Genomic DNA, 13,514 nt, shown 5'->3' with positions numbered 1-13,514 from the left:
CCGTTGTTTTAATGCCATAATGGTCAGTAGCAAGGCAACCCAAGAATAAACACGGTCGCTGTAAAATAACGAAAGATTCAACGAATGAGAACATGCATAAAAAGTTTCCGGTATAGGGGGTAATTCCACTCGATCGTTTGTGAATTTATCATCGCACGCCCTATTTTCAAGTATTGCCAATTATTATCCGATTTACATATAAAAACAACGCCATCTAGCGATGTATGGAGAAGAAAAAAGAAGAGTAGGGGAATGAGAGAGAGAGAGAGAGAGAGAGAGGGGGGGGGGGGGGGGGTCGATCTCGAATATAAAACCTTGGCAGAATGAAAGTTGACTCGTTTTCTGATCCAAAGTAAGTTTTCAACATAATGATGACTATAAACAAATGGACTAAACATAAATATTCGGGTTGTGGTGCAACTTTCGAATGATTCTGAGCATGGTGAACATCAAGGCTTTGGACAATCGTGTAAATCAGTTAATCGTGGATATTGTATAGATCAGAACATAGCTAATATTCCTAACTTCGAATAAATAATTATTAAATGCGCCAACGATATAATACTCTGCACATGAGGCGTAAAGGAGACTGAGAAGAATGATTTAAATAAATAAATGAACGTTAGAAGGAGAATTTGAATGTTTAAAAAATATCCCAACTTGAACCTACCTTACGACTTCAGAATTGTCTTTACAATATCCTCATTGTCCTCTACTAGCACTGTTACCAACGTTTAGACTGTACACAATCATGCATGATGTGGGCATTCTGAAAAATAGTAATTTTTTGTCTTATATCGTAGTCGTCTTCTATAATATAACGTTCCAAGACTTCCATGAATGTTTGACATTTACTATACCGCCTTTTGATTTAATAGAATAATTCATTTCCGAACTCTTTCTAGAAAATGTTATCAAATATAAATAGCTTGTAGGGATAGCTGTACACTTGATTCAGGATATAGGAACGATGAAACTATGTAGTCTTAGAACAGAGTATAATGACAAACTAAATAATATAATCGAATATATTTTCTGTCTGTCGATAATGAGGAATCCGTAGAATATCAGTCTTGCCCTATCAGTGTAAAGCAACTGCCAGTTGGGGATTTTATGAAAATGTGATTATGTTTATTAATTTAAAAAAAAATCAGAATACATGTCAATTAAAGGTTAAAAGATACTCGATTAATTTAGATGCACTTCTCTTCTGATGCAGTAGCCTAATGCTCTCATTTATTCAAAATAAATCACGTAGTCAAAACGTTTACGGTAAACCGTTGTTTGTAATGATCAGTATCCAAGCAATCCAAGAATAAACGATATTGCTATAAAATAACGAAAGATTCAACAAATAAGAAAGAAAAAAATTGTCGGTAGAGGGGGTAACTCTAGTACAACGTTTGTGAATTATCATCGCACGCTCATCCGTCTAATTAAAGGGCGAAGCTACCCCTCCTGTGGCCGTTTCGTACGTTAACAGGTAGGTACGCCCTGCGCTGTTAGGAGAACAGTGCCACATGAAACACATATTGTGTTTTAAAACATCAAAACAATTATGTAAAAGGAACTATATAGAGCCAAAGAAAAAAATTCTGACAAAGGATGGGAACAAAATGATAAGCTTAACCAAGGATTTTCACAAAACAAAATGAGTAAAATCCCCGGCCCCCCACTCAGTGTTATTTAGGGTACGCATAATGCTTGTTCCCTCTTTTTGAAAGCACCCCCTATCTGAGGACTGCCATCATTTCCGAACCCCCCTTTCGCGGGCTTTTCGCGGGCTTTTCGCGGGCTTTTCGCGGGCTTTTCGCGGGCTTTTCCTGCCTTGGAGAAAATTCGGAAAAATGCTCAATGTACCCCCTTAAATTCGGAAAAATGCTCAATTTACCCCCCTAAATTCGGAATAATTTCTCAGGAGTCCAAAGAGATGAGAGAAAAAAAAAAAAAACCTCCCTTTTAAAGAAATCTCCGGGTGAAAGTCAAATACACCGCTTTTCTTACAATTGGGCCGGACTTTGTCGCACGAAAAGTACCCTTTTACCGGACATTTTGGTAACACGCATGCGGTCATTCCGACCCCGGAGTGGGGGGGGGGGGGGGGGGGGGGAGGCGGGGTAAAATCACATTGCGTGATTGATGATATTGGGAAGGGGAATGCTTTTATGTGATTCCTGGAAGAGAGAAAAAACACCAGAAAATCATGCCATACGACTTTTAGTACCAATTGCAGTTTATTAACATGAAAAACAAATTGATTCTTTCTTCTTACTGGGAAACAAATTTCAGTTTCAGTATCAGGTTATTAGTGTTTCCATACGTAACATGGTACAAAATTACAATATAAAACAAAACGTTGTAGATTATTATTATTATTATTATTATTATTATTATTGTTATATTATTATTATTATTATTATTATTATTATTATTATTATTATTATTATTATTATTATTATTATTATTATTATTATTATTATTATTATTATTATTATTATTATTATTATTATTATTATTATTATTATTATTATTATTATTATTATTATTATTATTATTATTATTATTATTATCACATGAAAGGAAACTAGATACATTTTACAAAATTAGTAATTGTCGAGTTATTTAACATCTTTTACAAGAAGGCAAATATATTTATTTGATAGCAAAATATTACGAAATCAAATAAAAAGCAAAGCTTGTAAAGAATAGGTTTCGTACAAAATATGATGAAGAAGATCGCCGATAATTTGACATGGCCCGATGAGAAAGCCATGAAAAAAGGGTTAATGTAATATAATATCGTTGTGCAAATGCAACGATGTGGAAACAGTTGGGGTCACTAAAATAAGAAATCAGATGAACGAAGTGCGATAAAATGCTGAAGCCATAGCTCTCAGGCTTGTTATATCTGGATATTATCTGGGTTATTTCATATTTGTATATTTACCTTTACGTTGTTTGAATAGATGTTTAGGCAAAAAATAAAGTATAATCTCATCGTATGCTATCCTTATTTCCAGTATCGTCAATATCCAACTTACATTTAAAAACAACGCCATCTAGCGATGAGGTTCACAACACCACCACAACACCACCGCCACCACCACAACCACCCCACCACCACCACCACTCCCACCCCCACCGACAACCACCACCAACAAAAACAACAACACAAGCAGAATATTTTTCTTGTTGAATCTAACAAAGTACAGAGGGTCAATATAGCTGGCCTTATTGCCTCATGCAGGAGGGACACTGACTACTACGGGGGTGGGGTTCGCCCCTAAACACTAAGAGGGGGCGGGATAGCTGGATGAGTAAGCTATAATCGTAAACAAACTTTATTATTGGAATAAAATTATTTGTCTGAGGATGGATTATTGAAATTATATCATGATTGGGCCTATTGCATACACTGGGACCTTTCCATGCACGGGAAAAGAAAAAAAAATAATAGAGCTGTTTCTATGATAATGTATAAGCAGTTAGTTATTTCATAAATTATATCATATTCCTCTTTCTCTCTCTCTCTCTCTCTTTCCCCTCTCTCTTTTCAATCTCACTCCTCTTCCCCTCTCTTACAGATGGTGGCATCAAGTGTTCCCTGAGTTGAATTTTGCATTCCCAGTCCATTTTTTTTTTGGGGGGGGGGGGTATGTTTGTTTTTCTTCTTCAAATTTTTATTTCAAAATTTTCTCTCACGATCGGGAAGGCAAAAAAAAGGATAGCTCTACAACGACAGACGTTGTGGATAAAATCAAAGACCCCTTTCCCCCTATATGTATTTGGATGAACATCTTAGCTAAGTTCTATGCCATTGATCCATCACACTAACAGTTCCCTCAAAGTGCTCTTCACCAAATAATTTAAGGCTCTACTTGATATTTTTTGTGTTTGGTAGAGCCTGATCTTGATGCTAGAGATAGAACTGAACTGAACAGAAAAGAAGGAAACTTGAAACTGTCCAGAATCATGCCGCTAGATTTATCTTTGGGCCTTGGGTCTAGAACTCTTACTATACCTTTACTTAGGAACTCCACTGGTCACGACTTCCGCACCAACGTGTTTTGTTTAAATTCTGTTTGTTTGGCACCTGAATATCTCTAAATATATAAACCATTTAGTAATCTTCGCTCAGCAACCGACACGTAAACTTATCATTCCCATTTCCCAACTCTAGAATGGCGGCAGCAGCTGAAAGACGTTTTGCAGTAGCCGCATCAAAGACTTGGACAACATCCCCCTGTCTTGCCATGCACCTTCAAAAGATCCCTCAAAACTTACCTCCCCCCAGTGATCTATATTTGTGATCTATTTCCTGTGAGACTGTATACTTGTTTTGTCAACTTTTCACACTTTGTATAATTTGTAAGTGCTATGGTACTTATTGTTTTAGGCGCTCCTAAATATTCTTATTATTATGATCAAAATGCTGTATTGAGAATAATTTACATCGACCATGACCAAAGCTGACAAGTACAAACAAATTCCCTTGATTTTATCTGAATTTCGAAGTTTTTTTTTAAACAGCAGTGTTGATTAATTCTAAAACCACAACCCGGATTTTACCTTTTACGCTTCAAAGGTTGTAGGGCAGTGCAAAAAATGAAAGCTAAAAAAAGAAGTAACAACAAACAATCAACAAAACAAACAAACAAGCACGAAAACCCAAACACCATTATTATGCACGTCCATCTTTCCTCATAATATCCTTTACCTTTAACCGAGATGTATCTAATGTGTCTGAAAATGTAATAAATGCACTGCGATTTTTTTTTAATATATTTTTTTTAATGAATCGCATATAATATATTCCTACTTTCCAAGTCCTCTGCGAAACTGTAGTTGAGTCTTTGTTTTCGAGGGGAAAAGGTATTAGTTAGCACTGATTGTCTTAGCACGTAAAGTTTGCTAGTCTTTTTTTTTTACTCGTGCATGCGTGCTGGAAAGTTTGGGATCTAAGATCTAGCATCTCCATATCACATGCTTATGAAGCAAACAGCTGTCTGAATTTGTGCCTTAACTTCCGCAATAGTTTTGCCTCAAAGTTTGGCTTCTTGTAACGCGAATAATCTATTCTTGTGGACTACTTGTACGTGGATTATGCTCCCATGAATCTCAATTCGAATTTAATTATAATGAAGGGTGCAGCATGCAGTAATTTCAGATAAACTGTGAACGTTATTCCACTTATTGACATTTCGTTACTGCGTAGCCCGTATCGCAATCACGAACAAGCCATTGTGGAAGAAACGCCCGGGAGTAAAAGGGGAACTACCGTGCTGTTACACCGTTCATTGGAGAGCTGAGCTGTGCCATTATTGATTCGGAACTTCTTCTTCTTCTTCTTCCAGTATAGTACAGTCCGCCGTTGGCGTATTATCGTACCTTGTGTTTGTCAAGTGCCGAGTGTACAGTGCAAGTAAAAAGGTTCTACAAGAATTCTATGTGCAGCTAAAAAACAGTCTGAAGCTCAACTTCTTCTTCTTCTTCTTCTTCTTTGGGTTAAGTCTACCTCCTTCACAGTTGAAGAACAACAGTGGATCGTGGAGTAACTTACATTGGAGTGTGCAGTGTGTGTAAACTGGAACTGAACATTTGAAGATTTTAGACAACCGTTTGCATCATTCTTGCAATTGGTTGCAGTTAAAACTTGCAGACTAATATTTTATTTCAGATTCAATGTTACCATTCGAGTGATTAAAATGTCGACTTTAAATGCAATTGATCACAGACTGGCTTACTGGCAGAACTACAAATATTACGAGGGACATTTATTCGTCAAAGTACAAAGAGTGGTATGTATTTGTACAAACACAAAGGGGTATTTTCATTGGAAAATGGTTTGTTGTCTACCGTATAACATTTTCTTTACCAGTTGATAATGGAATATGAAAATGTTGAATGAATGATTGCTAAATGTTAAATGAATAGTTGTGAAAGAATAAATGAAAGAGAGAGAGAGAGAGAGAGAGAGAGAGAAAAGCTGCATTGTTGCATGGTCCATAAAATGATAAATAGAGATTTAGAAATGTGAAAACTAGAAACAGGGGAATCGCTAGAAGAGTATATGTGCATTGGGTAAAATAATGGGATGTGGAATAAGAGATTCATTTCAATCTCATCGAACTTGGAAGCTTCCTCGGTTGTGGACCAAAATCTTCAGTCTCTGATATCGGGGTTCTGCTGAGACTATGTCTGGATACACTGACCGCCTCTATACAGAGATTGAAGTGCATCCTACGGGTTAGTGAGGGAAGGTAATGCAATATATTTTTTGTGTGATTGCAAATCTCATCGCGCACAATAGGAAAACAGACAGGTTACCTAATAGTAAGTCCTTAAACAGTATATATCTGGTGCCGTATATCTTGATTTAAAAAAATGTTTGTTGTCGAAGTTGTTGTTGTTTAATTTAGGCAAGTGACGCAAGTCAGTCAGTTTATGACCATTATTGCTGAATACTATAAGTTATAACAAATGATTATTGTTGCAATCTCTTTTTTTCTTCTCCAGATTTTGTGATATTCATCATTTTTGAAGCAATTGTACTGTTAATTTTTTGTAATAATTCTCAAAGGATGGAAATATTTTTTTGATAAGATCAGTATCGGTGTAGAGTTGAAATCTCATTGACATACACATTTTAATTTAAATTGCTGTATTGTCTGACAATGTACTGCAAATGAAGAAGAAAAAAAAATAGCTATTAAGTAATACATTTACATATAAATCTTACATCTCCAATTCTCCATGTACACTGTATAAAAAGACACTAAAGTGTAGTGTAGGATTTGATAATGTAGGCCTATGTTAATGTACAAGCACATGTAAGTACCATTTACACATGGAAAACCACCTAAAATTGCAGTACAATTTTTTGTATGGTTCACATTCCTGTATTTTTCAATACAAAAACAAGTGAAGTAGACTTAGGAGTCATTGTTACACACAACTACCTTCTTGTCTATACTTGCGATTCATTTGATTGCTTAATTTAACAGCACCACAATTTTTTGTATTGCATCAACTACCCATTAAGAATGAAAAAAAATTAATTACTAATCAATACTTGAAAGACTTTCACAATTCAGGTGACCTACAGTATCCCATTTCTCATTTTGTTAGCACATGACTTTCAGTTATCAGGGTAACTTCATTCTCTCCATTAAATCAATAGTAAAATTTGTTTTTGTTTTGTATGAAAATATGAGAACAAATCACATGATTTTGGTTGATGCTGTTTATAAAATTAGATTATTGATTATAGACTGATATTAAAAACAAAAACACTTTCATTTCTATCTGCATTCTGGAAGTGAAGTGATACAGTGCAACTGTGTAGCAGCTGTACACAAAAAAAAACTTGGTTTAGACAGGTTATACATGTATGTATGTACACTGTACACATAGTTTCTATGTTCAAATCTAAATACATGTATGTATTGTGAAAGAAAGGGGTAGCCCCCCTAAAAATCAAATAAAATACATGTATGAGGGCTCGATACTAACAGGGGAACACCATTCCAGTACATACAGACCTCTGAATTTTAACTTTGGAGCCCTCTTCCCCTCCCCCATTTTCAAAGTATAAAAAAACCTGGTACAAATGATGGACCCCAATCTTCAATCTTTCACCAACAAAAGGGAAACATTTGTTTATCATACTACCAAATTTGGAGGGGTTTTAGTTCCTGTTCCTCTTGCTAATAAAATACCCAATTTATTTTTAATCACCCCCATCCATGTGAATAGTAGTACCCTATTTGTTATTTTAATTGTAAAAACTCATGCTATAACACTACAAAACAAAACAAAACAAGCCAGGCCTACAATTGTACTCTCTTCAAATGTCAGTGCCTATTGTACTTTAGTTCTATAGTTTGGTCTGGGGACAGAATTTCCTTTATTATTTCCTTTTTATTTCCCTCTTTGAAGTAATTTGGATGAACTGCCCTTTTGAACCCTCTCTCATTTCCTATTGCATTCACATAAGGTAATAGTGAATGAAAGTTTTAACCTTTCCATGTTTGCTTTCATTTTGTCAAAATGTACATGTTTATCAAAATTGTTAAACATTTAGGCCTTCGATTTGGAACATTTCAAATCTGTCATTTTTCTGAATGATTACATTAAACTTGATTTTGTATTGGCCTATGTCAGTACGGGTTCAACCACCACCATTCAATACACCAGTTTACGGTTGTGTGCGCCATTTTAAACAAAGCCAATGACCTAAAGTTCATGTATTTATGCGTAAATTAAGATTGCGCCCATGCAAATTATGATGACATCACTGCCTACGCGCTACATTGTGCGCGCACATCATCATTTGCATGGGCGCAATCTTAATTTACGCATAAATACCACTGACCTCGGGTCATTGGCTTTGTTTCAAAGCCAATGACCAGAGGTCAACTGTCTGCGCATGCGCACTGGTACAACCGTAAACTGGTGTATAGACATCGTTAGGATTGTACATGTATATTATCACGGTAGACCCCATAGAAGGATACTACAGCGCGTTGAAAACGGACAAGCGGTTTCGGGCGGTTTAGTGAGTAAAAGGAGAGGCAGTTTCGGGCGGTTTAGTTGCTAAAGGGTTAAAGGGATCCGGATTTTTGCAGTGTCTATGTATGAGCCCTAGGTAAAGACTTCAAAATATTGGGGGTCCAAGACTTAGATTTGGGGCGCCCATGTTTTCTGGGCAATACTGTAGTATCAAGTCCTGCATATACTGTACATGTTTGCTAAAGTATCAGTTATATTCCAGTAGTATCAACTTTACTTTGAGATGAGATCAAGATTTGTAAGCTGCATTGTTACATGGCAAAAACCCTTGTATGCCATTTTGTTCTTTCTTCTAGCAAACTGTAACCACAATCCTTTGAGTACCCCCTCGTCAAGGTGAAGCCCTTGTGACCCCCTGTAGGCCACGGATTATAGAGGTCATAGTAGGCTAATATGAATGATGTCTGACTGAAAGGAATTATTATTGTATTATAAGTAGTTTTGCATTATATTTGATGCATTATTCCTAATGCACATGAGTACATGTATATTGATATGGGAGACTTGAATTGTACTGCATTTCCGGGTTAATTTTGACGTTGATCAGCAAATAGTGCAGTCATGATCATTGTCTACACTGTGTGAGTACACATGACCCCTATGGAATTCAGCTCTTGCTGTTATGGTGTTCTACCCCAAAAGAGGAATGTACATGTATGTACTCAAATGTACATGTATTTGTATGAATGAATGTATGAATGAATGAAAAACATGTATAGTGAGTAGTAACTGTTTCTGCTAGAAGGTACTGTACACATGTTGTGAGAGCATATTTTGAAATAATCAGCAAACTGATATTTGCAATTTAGTCAGATAACAATCTTGTATTATAGGTCACATACCTTTTTTCACAGAGCTTTTCACAAAAGTTTAATTAAAAGTGTCATTTTAAGGATATCAGCATTGAAGTATATCAGCATTAAAATACATGTGTATTGGTTTTGTAATGAAATGTTAAAATCTTTTCGATTAAAAAGTGATAAGTTGACCTCGGGTCCTTCTTCAAATCCTACTTCTCTAAAGACCAATTTAAAAAAAATAAATAAAAAAGATGGAATAATTGATTGGCCTACCGTACTGTGAATATGACAACCTAGAGCTGTGATTTAGTTCAATTTTCTTTTCAACCTTGTGCAATCAACAACTCAGAAATTCTTTTGTATGAGTAACTTCTAAACATCATATTACCTGGGACATACAAATGTAGTCCTTGACCCATAGGGTTGAAGTTATGAGGCCATTTAACAAAAAAAAAAATCACAGTTTTTTAGTCATGTGAATATAAACCTTCAAACTTATTTTCAAGTTATGAAGCTTTTTAGCACCACTCCAATTTGCCTTGTGCTAATAATTCAATAGTTTTTCATTTTCATGATTGTTGATAAAGAAGTAGCTCTTTTCTTGATAGGGGTGTGTAAAAACATTTCTAGGGCACAAAATGAAATTGTTTCTTAATTTTTTTCTTTAATTAAAATTGAATTTATTGAATTTTCAATGCAGAACAAATTGGATAAAAGTTGCATCAAAGACTTGTCAGTTTGTGCTTGATTTAAATGAAGTTAAGAAAGTTATGATTTTTAAAATTCATAACTTTCTTTTTCTTCCTCACATTTTTCCCATAAACTTTGGCTGATCTTCTTCTGTTATTTGTATGCTTTTCTAAGCCAACTGAATGACAGAGTGGACTTTTGTTTATGAAACGGGCAAATGTAAGTGTGGGATTGCTTGGAGATCAATGTACATGTATAGTACATGTAGATCTCATTATGAGAAAAGACCCTAGTGTTGGTAAGTTATTAATATTCTTGTCTTTGTATCGGTAGGTTTTTATAGATTTTTTTGTTGTTTTTTTTTTTGAGGACTTGTAAGGGAGCTTCTAAATGTTTTGACAGGGACAAATACAGCAGATCTTATTTGATTTTCACTTACAATGGTCAGTGTTAATAATAATAATAACAACATTTATAATGCGCACATATCCACCCCAAGAGATGCTCAAGGCGCCTAACAAGGTAAGTACATTGAACGAAATAATTTAACATAATTAAATATAATTCAACAACGTTAATTACATCATATTATGAAATACACTACGTCTTAACTAAGGAATTCAGACATTAGATAGGTTTTCAATTGTTTTTTGAACACATTTTGATTGGCTGACATTTTGATTGAATGGGGTAGGGAGTTCCATAACCGGGGTGCAGCAGCTGTAAAGGCTCTGTCTCCCCAACTCCTTTTTGTTCTTAATTGTGTTAAATTTGTTGAATTAGAGGAACGAAGACCTGCACGAGAACTTAAAGAGATATTAAGAAGAGAGGAAATATATTCAGGGACTGATCCATTTAGTGAACGGTAGGTGAGTAGTAGAATTTTATATTTGATACGCTGTTCTATTGGAAGCCAGTGAAGTTTCTTGAGTATTTGAGTAGTATGGGTCGAACGTTTAGATTTAGTGACAAGGCGGGCAGCTGCGTTTTGAACCTTTTGTAGTCTGTGAATTTGGTATTTAGGAAGTCCATAAAGGAGAGAGTTACAGTTATCGAGATGAGATGTTACAAAAGCATGAATCAATTGTTGAGTGGTTTGGGGGGTTAAAAATTTCCTTATAGCGCGAAGATTACGAAGATGATAATTGGCAGCTTTCACACATTTTGAAATATGTGCATCAAGAGACATGCTTGTATCGAAAATGACACCAAGATTTCTTGCCTTATCTGAAGGAGCAATGTGCACAGAACCAACACGTATTTGAGTTATAGCAATCTTGGAAAGTTGTTGTCTGGAGCCTAACAAGAGAAATTCTGTTTTATCGTCATTTAGTTTGAGATAGCAATCATTCATCCATTTTCGTACATCATGAATACAACTTTCAAGATCTTTGACACGTTTTTCTACCTGTTCCTGAATAGGAAGACACAAAAAATGTAATTGTAGATCGTCTGCATACATATGATAACTTATATTGTGTTTACTGATAATCTCATGAAGTGGTAAGGTATATACATTAAACAGATGGGGACCTAAAACAGATCCTTGGGGCACAGAAAACAGAAGATTAACAACCGATGAAGTTGTATCATGTAGGTTAACCGCTTGAGATCGATTTGAAAGGTAAGAACGAAACCAATGAAGACATGTTCCACCAATGCCAATCTTTTTTAGTCTGTCGATTAAGATATTGTGGTCAACAGTATCGAAGGCGCAGCTGAGATCTAACAGAACTAATGCAGTAACTTTCCCCTTATCCATGTTTATTAAAATGTCATTTTGTACTTTCAATAGTGCAGTCTCCACACTGTGGTTTTCCTTGTAGGCCGATTGAAAGGGGTTTTGTAGGTTTTGGTCATTTATGCTGGACTGAAGACGCGTAGATACTATACGTTCAATTACCTTACCAAGATACTTTAAGTTTGCAACGGGACAATAATTTTTAAGCTCTTGTTTATCAAGGCTTGGTTTCTTTAGGTGAGGTTTAATGAGTGCATGTTGCAGACAATCAGGAAAGATGCCAGAATGTAGAGATGAATTTACAATCTCTGTGATGTATGGGGTGAATTCATTAGAAAAATCTTTGATCAAACAGGTTGGAATAGGATCTAGTTCACATGTAGATGGTGGGGAATTCATAATGACTTTCCGAACCTCACTTGTTGTGGCTGGTAAAAATTCAGACAAATAGGGAGTGGCATTTTCTGACACTGACTGATAACCTGTACTGTCACGAGCGTCAAGAATTCGACGAATATTGCTAACTTTATTCATAAAGAAATCAGAAAAACGATTTGCCAAGTCTTGATCAGACACATTACTAGGAAGAATTTGATCTTTCTTTCTATTCAAGAGTTTATTTATAATTTGAAACAACCGCTTCTGATCGCCACTGCAGTCTGCTACAGCAGATGTGTAGTGATGTTTTTGCGCTTGGTTAGCGAGATGAGATACTATTTGTCTCTGCTTAATAAATAGAGACCGATCGGATTCAGTTTTAGTGGTTCTCCAACGACGCTCCAGTCTCCGTCTGAGGCACTTTGCCTCTCGGATATCATCATTCATCCAAGGACACTTGGGTTTGACAACTATAGTTCTTGTTTTTCTGGGAGCTAGTTGATCCAATAAGGCATTAAGAGAATAATCGTAATTAATACACATAGATGTAACATCATAATCTAAGTCAGGAACAGATAAAGCTACATGGAGACCTTTACAGAACCTTTGCCTATCCAAAGACTTTAAATTCCGGGTTGAGAAACTTTGTCGAATAGGTTTAGGTTTTTCCAATGTAGTATTACACAGTATAGCAAAATGATCTGAGAGACCAGGTTGCACTACTACATTTGATATAACATTTTCATGTTCACGTGTGATCAATAAGTCAAGTGTATGTCCGTGGTCGTGGGTCGGTTCACGGACATGCTGTTTCATCCCATATGTCGATAGTAGGTTCAGAAACTGTCTGGCCTTTGAATCATCCTGGACGTCAACCCATATATTATAGTCACCCACGAGTAAGATCTCTGATGGGTGGAGAAGATAACTGTCCAACATTTCACCAAACTCCTCCATGAAGACACTGAAGGGTAGGTGACGCCCATGATCATCAGATTCGGGTCGATATACTACGACTAAACTGATTGAGCGAGAGTTTCCTGAAATTGTAACATGAAGCGATTCAAATGATCTGAACGGAGTTACAAGACTAGTAGTAAGTGAGAGCGAAGATTTGTATAACAGTCCAACCCCTCCTCCGGCCTTTCCTTGACGCGGCCGGTGTTCAGACTAAGCCATTTAACAAATACATAGAGTACGCCAAGTGGAATATATAGCAGCAATAAATTTGGCAATTTACGCTGTTCAAATTTACATTTCTAGCTGCAGGATAGAACAGCTAAGATAGTAGTTTCCATTGACCTTAGGGATTGTGCAATGGTTTAGTTAAAAAA

The 13,514-nt window shown here is 35.9% G+C and overlaps 1 protein-coding gene across 10 annotated transcripts in view; it reads left to right on the top strand.

The window, feature by feature from the left end:
• Nucleotides 1-5,530: 5,530 nt before the first annotated feature.
• LOC581450 overlaps nt 5,531-13,514 on the top strand; it is a 47,134-nt gene continuing 39,150 nt past the window's right edge. For all 10 annotated transcript variants that reach the window (XM_030977295.1, XM_030977303.1, XM_030977302.1 and 7 more), the window contains exon 1: nt 5,531-5,798. In XM_030977295.1, the coding sequence (XP_030833155.1) occupies nt 5,706-5,798 (93 nt within the window). In that variant the 5' untranslated portion in view covers nt 5,531-5,705. The remainder of the gene's footprint in view (nt 5,799-13,514) is intronic.

Source organism: Strongylocentrotus purpuratus, unplaced genomic scaffold (assembly GCF_000002235.5).
Source record: "Strongylocentrotus purpuratus isolate Spur 01 unplaced genomic scaffold, Spur_5.0 spur5_scaffold_9, whole genome shotgun sequence".
NCBI lineage: Eukaryota > Metazoa > Echinodermata > Echinoidea > Camarodonta > Strongylocentrotidae > Strongylocentrotus > Strongylocentrotus purpuratus.
This window is presented reverse-complemented; position numbering and strand designations above follow the sequence as displayed.